Source organism: Perissodus microlepis, chromosome 1, assembly GCF_051167445.1.
Source record: "Perissodus microlepis isolate ML-2025 ecotype Zambia chromosome 1, ASM5116744v1, whole genome shotgun sequence".
Classification (NCBI taxonomy): Eukaryota; Metazoa; Chordata; class Actinopteri; order Cichliformes; family Cichlidae; genus Perissodus; species Perissodus microlepis.
In genome coordinates, this window is record NC_140461.1 from 9,053,050 (window position 1) to 9,073,700 (window position 20,651).

Here is a 20,651-nt window from a genome sequence, read left to right on the forward strand (position 1 = left end):
CAGAGAGAATGCTACAAGAGAAAAGTGAAACATCAGCTATGGCACATTACCCACCCAGAAATCTCACCTGTCTGCAGACCACAACAGCTGCATCACTCGGACCAGACAGGTAGCATATAGGTTCTTCTGCTCCTTCATTCTCAGTAGGAACAACAGTGGGCCTCTCTTGGAATTGCCCTGTGCCCCTCTGCCTCACCTCCCAGAAGAGTAATCTGCTCTCTGATGGAGGGGAGCGTGTAGCAGAGGTCTGCTCTGACACCTTCTTGGCAGAGTCATAGAGCCTGGCTCCCAAACCAGTTTTCAAAAGCCAAAACGAGCCAAAGCTTAAACCCCCCGACACAGTGTGTTCATTTGTGGCCCTTTCTGAGTGCCTGGAATCTCCTGTCAATGAGCATATCAGACAGTTTAACATGAACAGAGACGTACAGTATGAGCACCCGAGATATAATGTGTTTGTGTGTGTTTTTACTGAATATCTTGCAGATAAGGTGTCACAACTGTATGAATACAGCAGTAACAGACAAATAGAGTACAAGTGGAAAGCACATGTAAAGATTATTTATCCAGATACAACTATTATGTTTCAAATCATAATATGCTGCCAATGCTGAAATGGTCATCTGATATTGCAGTTACCTACTACAACTCATTTCAAAGAACACAAAGTGTACTTTCCTTTCAATGTGCTAAGTAGTCCTTGGCAAAGCTTAAGAGCCATCAGCTTCATGCAGAGCATGACATGAGTGTTTCTGTGTCAGTGTGGATGTGTGTGTGTGTGTGTGTTTGCAGTTCCTGGCTTTTGTAAAGGCACCGGGAAGCTCGAGCCGTCCTCCCAGGCATGCCTGTGCAGTGTAACCAAGACTGACTGGCTGACCTCAGACTGTGTGGGCCCTTTAGCAGAAGATGAAGGAGCTTTTTCATTGACACAGGAACAGGAGGTATCGCCTTCCCTTTGCAACAGCTCTCATTCATGCCAGACACAATGCGTTATTATTGGTTTTGAATTGAAATGTTAATTTTGGGAACTGGGCAACTGGGTCTGAGAGCTTGCCCTGCTCATTTCTCATTTTTCACTTGGGTGAGGTGGTCTGTTTCAATGGGGGAGACTTAACCCTCAACTCTCCTTGTATTACAGCACCTTAGTTTAGCTAGATGAGGGCTGAGGACACAAATGCAAACAGGCTAGAAGTTTCTACGTTCCACCTCTTAGACTGGCTGTTGAGCACTGCCCTTTCATACAAGAGCTGAAAGCCAACATGTCAAGAGGTGAAGCCTGCAAGACACCGGTCCATACCCACAGAGCATGCACTATTGATCCTGAGGCCGTAGAGGAAAAACCTGCTTTTTCAGGCCAGGTGGTGTGAGCAGGCAGGTCAGCACTCTGCCGCACAGCCTCACAGAAATGAGTGCATCAGCAGGCCCGGCAGATCTATATGACGGGAATTAAACAGCATAATCAAATTGTTTGCGCAACCATTTAGCATCTCATTCCCCTGCTGCCCTGGGCCAAACTGACCACTGGAGACTGGCCATCTACAGCAGTAACAAAGTAGGGCAATAACTAACGGCGATTAAAGGAATATTGATGGCCTGTGACACACAGCATCCTGAAAAATGCTATTTGGTCAAATAGCTGCAATAATTAAGTATATGAGGGTCAGTCAATTTTATCTGCTGCTTTTATTTGGATCGATTATTTAGTAAACTGGCCAAGCCTCAGAGAGCATTATTGCTGACTGGGGTGTTGATTTCTAGCGCAGGTGCTTCAGCCAAGTAACACAGTAGCAGCTCGCAGTGAACAGTAAACACACAGTGTAACAAATATTGCAGAATCATCCTAGAATGGAGTGAATGATTCATAATGTATCTACTATCACTATAAAACATGTGAGCTGGAATTTTACATCATCTCTCAGTGTACAATTACACTCTGTCCTGTGACATTTTTGCCTTTAAAATCGCTGGATTGTGTGCTTTAATTTCAAAACACTCTTCCTGATAACTGAAACCTTTCTCACTTTTCCCAGCTCTGACAAGAAGCATGTAAGGCTGGTGTAAAATATTTCCACCACAGATTGATAAACATTAGCTGAAACCAAAGAAATAATGAGTTTTGGCTGTGCAAGACCTTGGTGCTGTTAATGTGATGCAGTGGTTAAAAATAAACTAGGCCATTTAGAGGCTTCTCTCTCAGTTGATTGATTAAACATTAACCTGCTGGATCTGGGATATTTCTTATTAATCACAGGTGGCAGAGAGTTAACTGAGCATGAGGACGCCGTGTATGCAAAGAGATCCACACGGGGGGCAGGCTATAAAAAACACTCACACAAACATTTCTGTGTGCTTGAAATCCCATAATCATAGCATATTCCATTTAGCGGATGCTTTAACCTGATGAGTGATTCATTTTTAGCACCGCAAGACCCAGTGGGAGTCAAGCTAAGTCTAATGGTGCAGTTGAGTTACCCACCCTCCCGCACACACACATCTCCATATCAAACAGAACATTGTGGGAATTGCCATGACCTAATGCATTTCTTATCTTACGTTAGATTACACATTTTACAGTTCCTGGCCCAGTAGATACACTATATAGCAGTCCCAGATCCCCTTAATGACAGTAAAATGGAGCAAAATCTCTATCAGACTTTCTCATTTTCCCATGGCCAGCAATTGAGTAACAGAACCTATCACACACTCGAGTAATGTCGCTAATATTCAGCCACTGTTGCAGCCCTTTGCTTTGATCTAGCATTGATGTGGGTGGTCAGTATTTACAACTCAAAAAGTCTTGAATTTGAGACTGGCAGCACACTGAAACTGACTCCGAAATAGTTTTGACTTTCCTGTGGTAACCCTGGGTGACTTTTTTGTGCCCAATGAGCCTTTTATGAGAAAATTGACAAAGTAAATATCCTATCAGCTTTTCAGCTGATGAATAATGTACACAGTGAGTGATGGAGTGCTTTAAAAAAAAACTGCTTCAGGGTTGTCCCTGCACATCAGCTGTCATCTGTGATGCAGGTGGTGGCCCAGGCGTGGGGGCTTACGGCAGCACACAGGTGCCCTTTTCACTCCCAGGCCAAAAATGACAAATTCAATAAACTCAAGACATCTCTCCACTGCACCTATGGAATCAAACACACCTGACAAGCGGCTGAAGGGCTTCTTCCTAGTCTCACTGACATCCCATCCTGACAACTTCTCAGTATCGATAACTTGTAGAATATCCATCTTACTAGCATGCTTTCACACTGTGAGAAAAAAATAAGAATATGTGTCAGAGGTTGTGTGACTTGAGGTAAGACTGTGATGAGGAAACTGAATCTCTGAGATGACATTAACAGAGAGTGTCCCCTACTGTGTGTGTGTTTAAGCCCCAGAGCAGACAGACCTGGCTTGGGTTACCAGCCGTAATTCTGATGGTGAAAGGGCCACAATCAGCCTACTTAATCTCAAAGCTGTTCTTTAAACCCAAAGAAAGACGATCTGTCTCTATTCTACTGTACAAAATAAGCGAACATGTGATTCATCTTAAAATGGAAATGTACATTAAATTAAATTTGCCTTTAGGGGCAGGGAGGACAACCCGTGACTGCAGGTTTTTCTGTGATAACAAAAAAGGTACTTGTACTTCGTCAAAAGACCCAGTCTCATAAACCTACCCTGACCTCAAAGAACAAACCTAGACATCACATTTTAAGGAATTAGCATCACAATACCCTAAATGTCTCCCCTGTAGTAAAAGCCCAGTAAAATGGCCTTGCAATTTTAGTGGTGATGATAAACTGGGAGACGCAGATAGCAGGCTCACTGAGCGTGAGACAAACCCTTACTGTATGTTCATTAGCATCCGTGAAGGTTCCCATCTGACGAAGAGGGAAACGGAGTACTGAGGCCGTTCTGCAAGCATGAGTGTCTTATTAAAGAAAGGGCCAGGGAGCCTCAAATTTGGCGAGGCTGGTCCACGAAGAGCTCCCACCTGTTTGTCTGGGCGCTCCTTTGACACAATAGGTCATGAAATGCAATATGGGCCTGTGCCTCTCTTTCTCACAACACAAAAGGCAAGGAGCGGATGAACTGCAAGATAAATGACCTTGACATTTGGAAAGTCTCCAGATTTCTGCGCTATAAAAATAAACCATGCAAAGAAAAACTCCAAAGCCTCATGAGCCCTGAGTAGAACTTAAACATGGGCAGAAGTAAAAGAGCTGCCTTTCAGCGGATTAAAGTTTCTACTTAAACATTTTGATTGCTTCACTAGCAGTGGCAGTGTAAAAAAAGCAGTGGCAGAATGGAAAACCCAGAGCTAAAAAGTTGTGCTCCATGTTTGTACCTTCAATATGGAGGTGTTCCAAACAGCTGTGCACATGCTGCAGAAAGCCTCCACTTTCCACAGGAAGTATGATGAGAACCACAGGAAGATAAAAACAGCCTGGAATGGCTTGAGGGAAATGACAACACAAATTAGACATTTACAAACATACCAGGAAACAGAAAAAACACACTTTTGGGAAATTAGGGAGACAAACAGAAGCACATTAAACAGTCAATGGCGTATTACTTATTAATGATTTAGATTTGCTTTTTTTTTTTTTTTAATTTCTACATCAATATTTGTAGGTGAACATAGGGGTATGTTGTTATAGACAGTAGGCCGCTGAGCAGGTCAGTCACCTGAGTGACAGCATGGACAGGTGTGGAGGTGCATCCGGGGAGAGTGAACCGCGGCTGCCTTACTATTGTTCTCAGTGGGTCTTTGATCGCACGTAGGCCAGAACCTCAGTGGGGAGTCCAGGCTGGGCCCCAGGCTACGGTTTGTATCGACTCAGCAGGGGTGACAGCACAAAGCGGAAGTGGGTGTGGGCGGGTGGGGACTCCAGCTTCCTAAGATCGCCTATGTGCAGCTTCAACTTAGCCTGACCTACACACTGAAGGGCGGTTGAGGGTACAGGAAAGAGAAACAACAGCTATTAAACAGATTTCAGTCCAACCACAAATTAAGAGTCAAAAATATATATTTTTTCTGACCTCTCATTTTACAATGAACGCATACATCAGATGATGCACAAAAACTTGCCATCAGCCATGGAGGTCATTCTTTTCTCTTCATGTTTTCCTGTTTTATCCACATTTATGTATTATGAAATAAAGATGTTTTCCAGGTAAAAATATAATTTCCATAATGACAACTGTGTTAAATATACACAAGTGTGCATGAAAAGATTTCTGACACAACCAGAAAACAAGTGAGTTTATTTTTGCAGTGTGACAGCTGTGCACACAGCCTTTACTTAAGCCAACCCTATAATGAACTTTCAAGTGTACAGTAAGTGGACAGGAGTGGCTTACAGCTAAAGAGAGTAATGTTTCTTTCCTGATGGTTCCCATCCTTGCCAGACTCTGCAGCAAAAAGTCATCAAGCCATTTAGCTTGAATAAGGAAAAAGAAAAATAACCGTGAAACTAAGATAAAAACAAAAACAAACATTAGATGTAAAATAAATCCAAATGTGTGTGTACATGACTTTGTGTCTAGCTGTAGAATGTGTGTTTACAGCATAATATTGTGTATATGTTCTCAGTAGCCTGAAAGCAAAGTCTCAATGTAGCAGCAGAGCAGTTGACTAGACTCACAGTAAATTGTGACAGTGAGCAGGGCAGACTGGGACAGCCCATCTTAGTCTTTAGCGATTGTGTTTCAGTGTGTTCGCCTGGCTCTCCCTGTGGTGCGGTGTGTTGTGGAGCAAAAAGCCACTGCTGGGAGCCACAGTGGAAGAGATCAATTGTACTCATTCCTGCCACCTGAGATTCAAGTGTTTCTGTAATACTGCACAGCTCAATCGATACTTAAGCAAGGAGCTGAGAACCAAGAGCACAGTCCATGCTTAGTGGTGGGATGACTCACACAGAGATAAAACATGTATTTACTCCTGTATATTTGTGCTCCCCAGCTGTGAGCAGTCTGCATGAAAAATAAGCCAAATGACTCATCAGGCCCTTATTTATTTATTTATTTATTTATTTTGTTTCCATTATTTTATTATTCAAATATTTATAATTTTATGATTTAATTTTGCAGCACATATTTTAGTATTTATAATGTTATCATTTGGAATTTAATTTTTTTATGAAATCAATTAGATTATCATTTAGAATGTAATAATAATAATAATGATAATAATAATTTTCCTAAGTAGAAATACACCATATTTAAAATAGTACATGCAAACGAAGAATTTGTCATAATTAAGCAAGAATGTGGGAATGTTTTATTTTTCTTTTTGTTCTTTGAAGGAATCTCTCAGGAAGCCGATTTACTGCACAAACAGAGCTCAGGGGAACAGATGTGACTGTTAAAAAGAAAACAGGCACTGTGGGCAAGGATCATTTAGCTTCTACGTCTCGAAATCTAAAACGTAAATATTGGGGATTTCGGCTTTGTAAAGAGGAGGGGAGCGCGCCGAGGATGCTGGACAGAAATTAACAGATCCTGCATTGCAGGATGTGCAACGATGTGTTAAATTAAATGCAGCTGTTGAAATACAAAAGGGGAAAATTTTTCACTTGAATAAAAAATGCAAAGCAAACGCCTTTAAAGTCGTCAACTGTATCCGGATAACCGAGCGATCGTCTTGACAACCTCCTTTGGAAAGCACTAACTAGATCGTCGCTTTCTTAATACAAGTTCTATTTTCAACTGAAGACGAAGAAGAAGAAGAAAAATAACGCCAACTGCGCATCGGACACCTCCTGCTTAACTATCTGCTCCGGACACCCCATCCTTTTACCCGCTGCGACGCGCTTCTTTCTTTCTTTCTTTCTTTCTTTCTTCCTTTCTTTCTTTCTTTTTTTTTTTTTTAAAAAACCCTTTGTAAATAAATTGCAGAAGGGGGCCTTTTCCTTTCCACGGATACGCTTTGAATTTATCCGATTCTGTGGAACAGTCATTAATTGGAGATCTGGAGAACTGGCGACAGAAACTACGATGTTCAAACAGTGTTCATTTTAAATTAAAGAGCAGGAAAACTCACACCATCAGCACCCAAGCCTCCGTTTCTGTTTCTGTAGTTTGTGCACAGTAACTGGAAGTGTGGAGGCTGCACGTGAACACAAATTCTTTAAAAGAAACAAAAGTTACTTATTTAATTTCTTTTTTATTTCTGCTATGTATAGTTGTTAGTAAATGTAAAGAGACGGTATTTTTAAAATGAGGAAATAAAAGCACACAAACACACAATGTTTCTTTTGGAAAACTGATGTATTTGATTATTAGAGTAAAGAATTACAGTATCTTAGTTGTTAGTAGGTATTAAAGTGTAGAGAAACTGGACCCATAAAGATCTTCCAACTTTCCAAGAAAGTGCATGTAACAGTCCGAAGGTTGTCAAACCCGATATATATTTATACTTATAAAAACACTATCATTTTGTCCCCTGGCCGTGATGGACTTCTTGTGAGAGCTTTATGTACATTTTCTTGCAAGGGAGCTTGTATTTCCACATCTGAACATATTTACAGAAGCTTCAACACATAACTTTGCACTTGATGTCAGTGAGGATGCTGGGACATAGCAGCAATGTGGAAATCCAGCTCAGATACTAAAAGTGATCCTTCCAATTTGATTAGCTGTCTCAGTTCCAAAAACCAGGAAACAGGCCAGACTGAATGTTCCTCTATTTGTAACCGTCTTGCTCTCAACAACACCAAAATATGAGCAACAGAAGATAGAAGAAAAAAAATGGAAGTAAACAAAAAAGTAGAAAGTACAATACACAGAGACTGTAACGAGAAAACAAATTAACACTAAATAAACCCTTGAAATGTAGCAAACTTCAATGTTTTGTCTTCCTTAAATAAGATAAAGGTAAATAATAATCGGAAAGAAAGGAACTACAACATCATTTAGTCCCTTGCCTGAATTTCATTGTTTTGTCTTGATGAGGCGGGGTGGGGGGGATTCATGAACACACAGATGTTAGACCATCTACAGAAGATCAGTGTACATTATTTACAGCAAGTCTGTTCGCTTATTACAGGGCTAATGCATCACATGAACATAGACAGTTCAATTATAGCTACTACAGACAGAAAATAACTTAATGCCAAGGTAAGGTTATCTAACCAGATATTCTAAGTTTCAAAAGCACATTTTTAAAGCACCCATTGTGGCTTTAAAATAAACAAAACCTAATTGTTAATGCTTCCACTTGGTTTCAAGCAAGGTTATAATCACTAATAAATAAGCTCCTTAAAACTATAACATGTACATTGTACAAAAAAAGCAACTTGTCTTCACACTCATGTTCGTAAAGATTCAATGGCGAGCAAAGCAGTTCAGCTGATTTTATCCCTGTCTTGTTCTCTTTCTCTGTCTGTGTCTACATATGTGTACAGTATGCCTTTAGGCATCTTTATGTGTCTGTGCCCAGTTGAGGACATATACTAATTGGTGGCAATTTCTTTATTGTCCTCCATGAAGCGTGTGAACCGGAAGTGGGCCCCATTCTCTGTGTTGGCCATTTTCTCCAGACCAGCCAGAGCAGCATTGGGCTCCGTGTTGTGTAGCTTATCTAGGCTGCCTGTCAGGCCACCTATGGGAGAGCTGCCCCCATTTCCGACACCACCTGACATGGGTGGGATGCCTCCGTTCTGGATGACAGAGATTTCATTTGTCTTCATTGCGAGACCATTGGAGAAGGCCGCAGCATACTGATTCCAGAAACTGGTCGGGTCTCCGTTGCTTGCCCTTGATGCCATGTCCTTCTGGAAGATCTCGGGAAACTTGACTGGGTTGGTGCCAAGGAAGGCCATCGGGCCATCTACGGAGAGCCTGCGGCCACGTCTGGCAGGAGCACTGTTCCACATGTGGGTGCCCATGTGAACCTACACAGACGGAGAGGGAGAAGAACAAAAGAGAGGAGGTGAGAGACAGAGCAATGAGCGGGATGAAAACTAGTGATGTTTACAAAGTTGGCCACAAGAGCTGCACATGAGATGATGCAATGGAAAAAATAATAATAATGCTTGAGTGTGAATTAAAATAGCTTCACACCCTGAGTGCAGCAGATCAGTTAGCTGCCTATGCTATGAGAAGTACAAACACTGTGTAAACATCTTTTGGCAAGACTGATACATGCTGTTTAATCTGAACTTTAATTTGCTCATCTCACAAGGGGACCGCACGGCTGAAGCAAAAATTGCACTGTCCAGTTTCATTGCCCCAGCCAGTATTACATGTGACATTTCACCTCTGCCCATACCCTTTCTAAGAACAAGACAACATTCTGCTTGGACATTTTTGAAACACTGCTCCAAAATAATTGTATTTTAATGTGGCTCATATACAATAGTTTACACAAAGTTAATGAGCCTTTTTTTAAATAAACCATACCACTGTGAGATATCGCTGTAAGTCTAGTATCATCCAACAGCCTGAGCTTGATTCAGTAAATCTTTTAGAAATAAAAAAAACAAACAAACAAGAAAAAAACATATGCCCTTATTTCTCCACTAGGAATTGGAGATTGAGACATTCAAAAATAACTAACATAATTGTAAATGAAGGCCACATAATCCCCCAAAATCCTAAAGATCACTAAGCAGATCTTTTTCTTGAAGATTTAAGCCTGCGACATTTTTTACAGAATCCGTTATGGAAAAATACAGACTGACTTAGCTCACGGTGATTATACCTGATAATTAATTGTGTGCACTGGATCATTCTTAGCTGATCACATGCTGGAATTTCTCTCCAATAATTATATTACATGCATGATTCAGCTTTTCCATTTTTTTTTCTCTAAGAGCAGTTCCTTTCATTAATTATACCACATTACCACATCTTGATGCCTAGTGCACTGACATGCCATATAAAATTAAATAGTAACCCTGAGACTCGTTTTTCATGAACATTCTCACGCACATACTTTTAGGAGGCCAATAGTTTGCTGGGTGTTTCGACATTTACCTTGAGGTTTCCTTTGGTGGTAAAAGCTCGGCCGCAGATGCTGCAGGCAAAGGGTTTCTCCCCTGTGTGGGTTCTCTCGTGGATCTGCAGAGCACTGGCGGAGGAGAAACACTTTGCGCAGGTATTGCAGAAGTGTTGCTTGGGAGTCCTGCGTGGTGGAGCAGTGGAAAGCACTGGGGATGTTGAGGCAGATGATGTGACCAAGCCAGGGGGTACCTCCTTGTTTTCCGGATGAAGGTTATGAAGGAAACCATTGACTTCTGGTTTGCTTAGAGAACCGACAGATAGAAGAGAAGGAGTTGGGCTGGAGGACAGGCTGGTATTTGATGGCTCAAATAGCTGTGAGGGCAGGTCTCGCATTTGATGTGTTAGCATATGCTGCTTGAGATTGCCCTTGGTGGAGAAACCCCTGTTACATGCCGTGCAAATAAATGGTCTTTCTTTGGTATGGCTTCGATAGTGAATGTCCAAGGCACTCTGACAAGCAAAGGTCTTCCCACAGATGTCACAGGATGTATTCTTGATGGTGCTACGCTCACGGAAGGGGAAAATCATGCCCAAAGGGTCTTTTGGTGAATTGACAGATGTCAGGTCCAGGGCTCCAAGGTTGGAGGGATGTGAGTGCAAGAGGCTTATACTGGTGGGGTCTGAAGATAAGGCCCTTTGGTGCCTTTCTTCGAGGCTCGGGGATTTGTGTGGTTGTGGCTGCATGCTAGTGGGTGATGGCGCCTGCATGGAGGAGGTAGATTCTGACACCGCTGGACTCCCGGCGCTTTGGCTTTCAACATCACCTCCCAGAGATGAGGAGTCATTGGTGAGACAGTCACCTTCAATTAAGCCATTTGCAATAGCCTTCATCTGGATCACATTATGTTCCTGCATTTCATTATTATATTCTTGGCCATTCCTCTCTTGCCCTTCCTGGGTAGCCATTTCAGGGGGAGCTGGGGAGTTACATAGACTGTCATGGGAAGCATCAGCAGATCTGGGTGTATCTGGCACACTGCTGTCTGGACCCTCTTCCATTCCTTCAGTGTTGTCATCAGAAAAGTTGTCAAGATCATCAAAGTTTCTCTCTTCAAATGAGCCAGTATCAGAAGCCATGGACTCTGGATAACTCTCTGGCAGAGGGGTGTTGGGGATCTGCCCACCCATATGCATACGGATATGTTGCTGTAGAACGACAGCATTCGTGAACTTCTTCTGACAAATGGGACAGGAGTGTTGAACTCTAAGAGGAGGCATGGCCCTATGAACACTGTAGTGGGTTTTAAGATTTCCCTTGGTGGTAAATGCCCTGCCACAGATTTTACACTTGAAGGGCCGTTCCCCAGTGTGAGTGCGATAGTGCATTTTCAGTGCACTTTGGCAGCTCAGCACCCGGTGGCAAATGACACATTCATTTGGGTCTTTCACCTTTCTATCAATGTTCTCCACAAGTTGTTGTAACTTGGATGTCTCCGATCCCTGGAGAGGATCCAGAATGCCTACAAAAGGGAACTTAGCCTTGAACTGATCAGACATAAGGGGCATGAGTGGGTTGGTCATCATGGGTGGGCTGGTAGAAGTCGTATACTCTGCAACGCTTTCTGATGCACAACTCACATTTGTCATGAGACCCAAAGTCTTGCTACCTTCGTCAGTTTTTCCATTTGAGGTAGGCAGTGTTGCACCTTCACCCTCTTCAGATATACCATCATTACTTTTAGCTGAAGGCTCAGTGGCACCTGAGTCACTCTTTGCAGTAACAGAAGGACTAGTTATGGCTATTGAATGATCTTCCTTTTTGATGAAATGTGGCAGGCTTGGCATGGTTGGTGGTAGCAGCATGCCGACTGATGATGTCAGAGTAGGCAAAACTGGTTTACTGTCAAGCCAGCTGGTCACAGGTTTCTCAGGTGGTATAGACATGCCGTATGGAATGCCAGTGCTTGTTGGTATGTTGTCTAAATGCTCAGGAACAGGGTAAGGGTTCATCTGGATATGAGGGTATTTTTCTTTATGACGCTGAAAATGCACCTTCAGGTTACCACGAGTGGAGAACCGGTTGCCACAGATATTACACTTGTAGGGTCTCTCACCAGTATGTGAGCGCAGGTGAATTTGCAAGGCACTGTCGCTCCCAAACACCTTGCCACAAAACCTGCACTTATGTTTGAAGAAAGCATCATCGGAGCTGCTCTTATGCTCAAATGAACTGACATTTGGCAGCTTGTCTTTTCTCTGCTGGGCCAAAGCTGCTAAAGAGTTGAGGTCCTCTACAGTGGTGCCAACACTGGGCAGAGAACTGGAGAACATGGGATTTCCAGGTGGGGGTTGAGGTAGAAGGGGATTCACCGCCGAGCTTAACAAGCTACCTATTCCAAATGCTGGCGTCGATGACTTTGCTAGTGAGGAGCTGCTTAGTTGAGAATGAAGGCTACTCATATGAGTGGGCCTTTTGTCAGAGGATTGGGGATTGATTGTTGATGGCCCTAGTGTGGTAATGCTCTGAGATGTCTCACTGCTGCTTGGGTTGGACTGAGGTAGCTGTGCTGCTGCAGCCAGCTGCTTTATGCTGCTAATACTGGCCGACTGGCTGGCCAGGTTCTGTGCTAGGCCTGCGGCTGCCGCCAGCTGTTGAGAGAGATGTGAGCTGAGTGTGGTCAGGGGGCTGGCAGCTGGCCCCATTGTGCCGGGAGCAGAAGTTGGAGGTACCTGTATTTCTGGTGACTGGGAGGCTAGTAGCAGTATCTGATGGCGAATCTGTTCAATAAGCTGCAGCTGGTGGATCTGTTGCTGTTGCAGGGCTAAGAGCTGCTCCATTAGTGCTGGCACGGCCACCCTTGGTCCTCCAGTCGAACGGGCTTCTTGGGAGAATTGGGCCACAGCCACTTTGGTGCTCTGCAGATTTTCAATTATGACATTGCTGTTGATCATGGAGAAGTTCCCCAGTTCAGTTAGGTTACTGAGCTGAGGTAGTGAGGCAGAGATAGCTGAAGTACCTACTGCGGGGCCAGAGGTGCCTCTATCAGCATGGCTGCTGACTGTATTAATGGGGCTTCCGCTCTCTGTATGACTGCCGTCCTCTTCGTGACCACTGCTCATTCCGGAAACGTCCACGTCCATGGATTCGTCTTTTTCAAGAGTGTTAGGCTCCAAAAGGTCACTGCCCTCTGTTTGATCAGTGTTATTAGCTGTGTCATTCATCTGGTCATCGGGATTATGAGGAGGCGACCCAGGCGAGAAAGTTCCGACAGGGGACGCAGGATTTTCATTCACTATCAGAACTAACTGATTCTTAGTGCAATTCTTCTGGTGTTCCTCAAGATCTGATAGTTCAAAGAACTCAGCACAACATCTGCTACAGACATGGGCGTCTGACTCCTTGCAGGGGGGGTCCTCGGAGCAAAGTTCTGTGTCCCCTGAAAAAGAGGAAACAGAGGATTAGCGATTAGAAATGTTTTGCAGCTGAAGAAGCAGATTTATCTTCTTGAATTCAATTGTTGTTAATCTTAAGTTAATCAGTTTTAACACTTATCCTTCTGATGTGTTCACGAAAAAAAGATTGAAAGGCAACAGTAAGCTGGCAGAAATGAGAAAAGGCCTTATTCAATGTAGTGGCCTCTGAAACATGATAAGAGGGGATACAAAATCAATGGGAACTACTCAAATATTGGTTAAAAGTGATCTTTGAAGATGTACATCTTGGTTTCATCAGGCCAACCAAAGGTAATCATGTTCTCTAGATAATCCATCAAAATATAGAATAGAGTGAAGTCAGGATCATTGGGTCCTAATGAAATTTCATAGAAAAGCATTGATTTCCTATATTCCATGCCCTTCAAAGTCTACTTGTCCACTCGGTGCAAATCAAGCATTTGAAGGACTTATTAGACTTTCAATTTGCTGTCAACTTTGCTCATTTTCAGCCAACTACAGGCATCTTGGACAGGTTATCTATGTCACTAAACTAATTTGTATCCACTCAGCCTGCAATCACAGTGAGACAAGAACAACAGAGCCTGTGGCACCACATCTACTGCATATACACAAGAAAGCAAAAACAAAGAGGAAGGAATTCAAGAAAGAAGTTTAAGGTAAACAGTTACTCAGTTGATAACCAAAAAAACATGAAACAAATCTGCCATCTATTACAAGAATAAAAGTATTTATTATTCTTAAGACTTTTGTTTAAGTATTGTCCAATAAACCCAAAAGTTAAATCCAAGAAAGGACAGTTATCGGTGAATTCATTTAAGGAAAAAAAAAATGCCTGAAAGGGATTAAATAAATAAATAAATAAATACTTGGTCAACGCTAAAGAGCAGTGTGGCATATGAGAACGCATGCATCACAAACTTGCCAAAACTAAGAAAGCAGACACACCAGTTCATAGAACAAGCATAACAGAAACTTCTCTTGTTACTTAGACAAAAATTCTAAAGTAACGACCACATTCCAAATGCGCACTGAAACAGGTTTTGAAATTTTCCATTTTAATAAACAGGACGAGTCAGGGAATGAAAAGGCAAGACGACACCCTGCCCCCAGAGCCACTGCTGTGCTCCAGACTTTCCTTATTCATTTCCCTCTTTGTCACACTAAAATCTCGCTATTTAGCATACAAGTTGATTTACAAATTGCATTTCTCTATGAATCCCTTTCATTGTGCCTCTGGCCCCTCAACACTTTCATCAGGGCCAAGAATTCATTTGCAAATGAAACCCAGAGAAGTGCAGCCCTGCCCCACAGAGAGACAGGATGCCTTCCCATTGTTCACACAGCATGGGAGCGGCGGGGATCGTCGGCACAGCCTGGCCCTGCTCATCTCAGTCGACTCAAAGCAGATCCTGTTTAATTCAGGGATTATCTCCCTCAATGTTTCTCCGCTCAGAGACATCAGATAACGCAAAGTTGCCATGACAGTAAACCCCGGCCCTCACACCACCAAACCATGCAAACAGGGAAGACTCAACTTTAATGATAACTTTTCATGTTAAATCCCCCCCCCCACCCCCACTTCCACCCACCCCTCTACCTACACCCCAAGCGTTAATTTTGAAAAAATGTGTTTGATTCATAGTGTGAGAAATGTGAGGATTAAATAAACACCTTTTCTCTTTTCTCAAGGTTCACTGTACACAAATTAGTGTGAAGAAAATCAAATCATATGACAATGAGCGGGATGAAAATAGAAGAATATAGAAAAAACAAAAACTTTTGCCTGACTTTTGGAAGATGCAGAGTTATTCATAAAAAATAAAATACCTGAGTTTTCACTGTGTGTGTGTGTCTGTGTGTGCAAATCTACACACAGCAGAGAAAAAGCTCTACAGTGGAATTTAATTAATTCACTATTTAACTCACAAACATAATAAGTGTGTTTCTTTAATTGAATAAATCCTAACAAATACTAAAACATTATTTTTTGTACAGTGCATTTTCAAAAATTGTGCACTTTCAAATTATTTAAGTTTATCAAACAAATGCCACAATAAAACAAATGCAAGGATAAAATATAACTATCGCTAGAATATAAAATTACACTAAAAAAGACAGCAAAGATAGATGAGCTTTCCCCCAAAATGTACATTTCTATACGCTAACTAAGGAACTGCTAAGACTCGTCATCAAATTGCAGTGCAGCAAGGGACATTGTCGTCTTCCGAACTCTATCACAAGTTTAAGGAAAGCCAGTGGTAAAAATGCCTTTACGGCTGTACAGTGTAAGAATCATTTCACCACCAACTGCATGTGACTTTTTACACTGCCAAAATATGTCTTTACTTGGTGACCGAAAAAGGATCAAAACTGAATTAATGCATCACTACAAATCCACTGTCCAGATAAGACTAGGAGCAAACAGCGCAGATGCTAGCATTAGGCTTAATTCCTAAAATAGCAAGGATTAACTTCAAATTACAATTAAGATAAAGTCAAGCTGGTATGAAGAAAGACTGTAAACTTCGATAGAATGTCTATCAATAGCACAATGTAAGTAGTGAGCAGAGCTAAAGGGCGTTAAGGCAGACAGCAAGAGGACGGAGCCTCAAAGAGATTGACCAAAAATCTGAATATGAGAGACAAGAAAGTAAGGATTAGTCAAAAAAGTTGGAGAGCTTTGAGAGATCCTACATTATTTTTTCGCAGGGGGCCTCTGTGAGCGTCTTGACACTTGTAACTTCAGGAGGGTTTCTGCTCACATCTTCTCCAGCCCTCAGGACTCATCCCACTGAACACTAGATGGGGTTCCACTAAAGCTGCCGTGGTCCAGGACAAGATTCAAATCTCAGAAGCTCTGCCCCGGTGACATGGTTAAAGCTTAAGGGGAGGGAAAAAGGCAAAGCAAGTCCTTCAGGCTACACCTAAACTCACACCACATAAACAATGGCAAAATGACAAGCGAGGCACTCTGTGTTTGCAGGGAGAAACAGCGCAAAAGGGGGCTGCCCTGCCAATCTCTCCTCTAGGGGGGCCACTCTGATAGGGCATAAGGGGATGGTCACAACATTGATAAGGCCCCACAGTCAAACACACTCTTAAATAAAAAAGCTGAGGCCTTGCTGGGCCGCCTGCAGCTCTCATCAGCAGGGTCAATGGCAAGGCAGAGAGGAACACAGTGAGCCCTGAACTCTGATCACCTCCAAACAGAGGGACGCTGGCAAAGGTTAAAACAGCTCAACATCCCACCCTCTGTGGCTCTCACTCCGACCTCCCAGTAACTACAGCCCTGAGCATCACTGATATTCAGCTACAAATACAATGACTTTCTGTTTCCCTTTCTGCTACCAGAACACTCTAGAAAGACACACAACTCATTTCTAATGAGCACTGCTTCAGCTAAATAATCCCAAACTTAAAGACAACATGGTCATACTCTTATAATTACATACACAAGACACTTGCAACTATTTTAGCATATGGCCTAGACATAATTAGGAATTTTTGCATTCTGCAGATGGGTTGTTGAAACAAGTGACTTTCCCTCACTCCCCTTTATTAGATTTAAAGGAAATTTAGGGGGAAAAACAGCACTCAGGGATAGACTAGGTTTTGCATTAATCATCAAGTTCCTAAAATCACGTGAAACAGCGTTTCAATGCGTGACTTTCTCCCGAAATGAATATTTATTTTAAATATTTATTTTAAATGCACATGCTTTTCAGGTTGTGCTAAACACAGTGTGCTGCATAGAAATTTTTATTTGCTCGCATGAAATCTGTAGGCCATTTTTCTAAAATTTTAAATCAAAAGATGTATTTATTTTTAAATTGCAGAAAGTATAAATTTTGTGCGGCAAAATTCGATCACACTGCGCGGAATAACAAAGTCGGGGCTTCTTTCCATTTATGAACATTTATGAAATTACTTAAAATATTAATGGATATTTTTTTCCTCCTAATGAACGCATGACTGAAAAGTCGGTCAACAAAAATACACGCTGCAACGTCCTGTAGCGAAATGAAAGCTTTATTTATAACTATTCTACAGTGATCTGAAACGCAGTTTTATAAGTGTCTTGTTTGGCTCGAGTATTCCCCTTTTCTACAAAAACAAAGCAGCTTGCAATTAATTATAACTTTACTGGCTTATGTTGGCCTCTGAAACTCTGAGAGCTCATGCAAAGTCCTGAATGCCACTTTGTACAAACTCATTTCACATTTTAGGCACCACATTTCTAACAAAGCATTCTTACTGCAGTTTTTTCAAAGATGTAAGATGGTCGCATTGGCTACAAGTCCGCAAGTTAAAATTAGGAAATCGGTTTATCTATGTGGACATGAAACTATCTTTTAGACTAATCGGTTGTGTATTTGTGGAGACAGAATGGCCGAGACAAAACTTCAGTTTCCCAAATATTTGTTTTCTTCTTCTTCTTCTTTTTTATAAGAAAAAAAATTGCCTAAAGATGGGTAAACTAAAGAGACCGTCACAGGAGGAACTGGGAAAGATGTTTGTTCATTAACGTTCTCCGGCGCACTCTGTCCTCCTTTCATCTTACTTAAAAAAAAGAGTAACAAGCCATGGCGTAGACTGTTGATATATTTTCATAAAAGAAGGAAATATCTGTACGAGTTTACAGCGCAAAGTTGAAGCACACGGAATACGGTATTTGTGGGTCCGGGACCAAAGAAAAGTTGGGAGTCCCGACAGGGGCGACAGGGTGGTAGATGTCGAGGCAAGACGCCGACCGCTGAACGCAGGGAAGCCTGAGTGCGAGCGGAGCGATTATTTATTTATTTAAAACGCGCTAAAGTTAAGATTAAAAACTTTTGAAACTTTTAAGTCACACCGAGCTCAAACCCAAAGAAAACGCACCATATCTGTGTTCTTATATTTCACTTATTAACCGCCTAGAACCGAGTTTTAACCCCTGATAATAAAATAATCAGCGCAGAAATGTCAAGTTACCCCAAATTGTTCTTGGTACTTGAATAATGGGAAATTCGTGGAAAATCGGTGCATCAACTTTTGTTAAAAGTCGACCATACTTTCATCAAGAAGTCACTTGAATTTGTAACGAAATCAACAAAAAACTAACAGCATAAACTCCAATTCAAAGTCTTCCTTAACAGTGAGAGTTGACCGCGGACACAATAAAAACATCGCTTAAAAGAAAGAAAAATTCACGGTGATTGCATAAAAGGAGCGTTGGGTTACTTGGACTCACCATTGTGCTCCGATAAAGGCAGATGAGGGTCGGATTGGAAGTGTTGAGGCTTCGCTTGCTTCCTCCGCGACATGCTGGCTGGCACATCAGCAGGCAAAGAATAAAAAAATGACTACAAAACCTTCTAAAAAATTACGTAAATCGAGAACATCCACCGCGCATGTGCCCCGTTATGATTATCAATAATGCTCTGCGATTAATCATACGGGGGCTTCTTTGAAAGGCGATTGGCACCTTGCCAGCCCCCCTCCTATTCAAATGAAGTCTCTTTAATCAATTAGCTCCTGATTTGCTGGGGACTCTTGTCTCTCTCTCAGCTCCCACCCAATGAGTTGATCCGTATGAGGAAGAAAGGCTGGGTTTTCCAAACTCCCTTTAGATACGGTTTAACCCCTTCTGTTAGCCAAGTCAAGGCTTATCTTGACTACTACAGGGGAATGTCAGCTTCTCGAGTCCATGCCCGCGACAGTATCTTTCAGTCTTTTGCAGTGATCACAGTTTATTTTCTTTCTTTTTTCCTTTTCCCCTGTTGATGTGGATTGACGGGACGCTCGCAACTCAAACCTTCACGATCTCCAACCAACTTTAATTTCACTACAACTCGGTAGTCCGTTCTCCACTCTTGCGTTAAGATCGCTGTAATTCAGCTCTTGTTGTGTGCACACCGACACCTACTTTCTGAAGAGTTTGAAGCGAAGCTCCCGGTGCGGTAAAACGCAACGTCTCGCCAGCATGTTCCGTGCGTAAATGGCACCGTTACGCGTTCCCAAAAGTCCAGAGTGAGATCCGACGTCCCAATCACTTTGATTTGATTATTATTAGCAGAAAGAGGGGTTACTTACTAACACGTTTTCATCACACACTGCGTTCCGCGAATAAACAAACTTTGAGGGCCCGTGCGGCAGTGGGACAAATGTGGAGCCCGGCCCATCGAGGATCTGATTGGTCATCGGGCTATTCAGTCACGTTACCATTCACCTCCACCTCCCTCTCCCTCGCTCCCGCTCTCTCTCTTTCTCTCTGATTGAGCACAGCAGAGCCAAACGGTTTGTGCGCGCCGGGATGATCAGTGGTAAAGAGCGGAGAGACAGAAGTCTGTTCATCTGAATGGGGATAAATTAAGCTTTTAAATTCTTCCCCAAACACTTTTTTTAACGAATGCTTGCCTCATATCCATGTCACGTGGACTAATCTATATTTCACATCATGCATTTGGAAAAAAAAACCCTAAACTTTTCTTTATATATTCACCATCCACTGGGTTGTTTATGTTGTAAAATCGGCATGAATTATTGCATAATGTCCTTATCAAAAGTTAAATGTTTGGCCTGTTGATATGTTTTATTTTATCATAATGGTAAATGTTTTTATTAGAATGACAATTGGCCAATATATTTCAGCTGATAACGGCAAAGCAAATAAAACGATGTCTTAATCGAGCCTGTGGATTACAGAAGTTACATTATTATTATTATTATTATTATTATTATTATTATTATTATAAATAATGCATTAACAGGAGTGCGCATTCACTTGGGATGCTTAAGAGGGCAAGAGATCCCACAAGAGCTTCTTGTGAGCGCTGAGTCGAGTAGATTTATTACCTGAAAAAGATAAACGAAGCTTTCAGTCAGGCTGATTTTGAGAAATGAAGATAATAATGTTACTATAGGTGATGGCTCGGATGCCATTATTTTTCACTGAATATTTAAAGAGCAGCTGCAGGCTAGATGGATCTGGTCCTCTCTTGTGTCAGATATCTTTTAGTTTCGACTAGCCTTACTATTTACTTATTCATGAAAAAAGGAAAGAGCAGAGGGAAAATCAAATACCTCTGATGGCCTTAGTGATCTGCTTTATCAATGCGTTAGGTCGAATAATTAAACAGCACACATGATTTTCAAATGGAACATTCTTTTCTTCTTCTTCTTCTTCTTCTTTTTTTGGGGGAGGGAGTATCAATTGATGCGTAAACTGTCCACAAACCTGGGGACCAGATCGAAATTAAAGCTGTGACTAAAAAAAT

The 20,651-nt window shown here is 42.0% G+C and overlaps 1 protein-coding gene across 1 annotated transcript; it reads right to left on the reverse strand.

Annotated features, from left to right (window-relative positions):
* Positions 1–7,244: 7,244 nt before the first annotated feature.
* Positions 7,245–19,528, reverse strand: sall1a (spalt-like transcription factor 1a). Its single transcript, XM_084929169.1, has 3 exons — positions 18,626–19,528; positions 9,973–13,376; positions 7,245–8,888 (listed from the first exon to the last, which is right to left on the reverse strand). Exons 1-3 carry the CDS (start codon positions 18,696–18,698, stop codon positions 8,448–8,450), a joined length of 3,918 nt encoding a protein of 1,305 aa, XP_084785295.1. The 5' UTR covers positions 18,699–19,528; the 3' UTR covers positions 7,245–8,447.
* Positions 19,529–20,651: the final 1,123 nt, after the last annotated feature.

Excerpts from the sequence above, each read along its gene's own strand:
- sall1a (XM_084929169.1), bottom strand. The coding sequence starts at position 18,698 with ATGTCGCGGAGGAAGCAAGCGAAGCCTCAACACTTCCAATCCGACCCT. Across the intron at positions 13,377-18,625 it reads GCCTTTATCGGAGCACAATG|GGGACACAGAACTTTGCTCC; the intron begins GTGAGTCCAAGT and ends CCTCTTTTTCAG. Across the intron at positions 8,889-9,972 it reads CCACCAAAGGAAACCTCAAG|GTTCACATGGGCACCCACAT; the intron begins GTAAATGTCGAA and ends CCGTCTGTGTAG.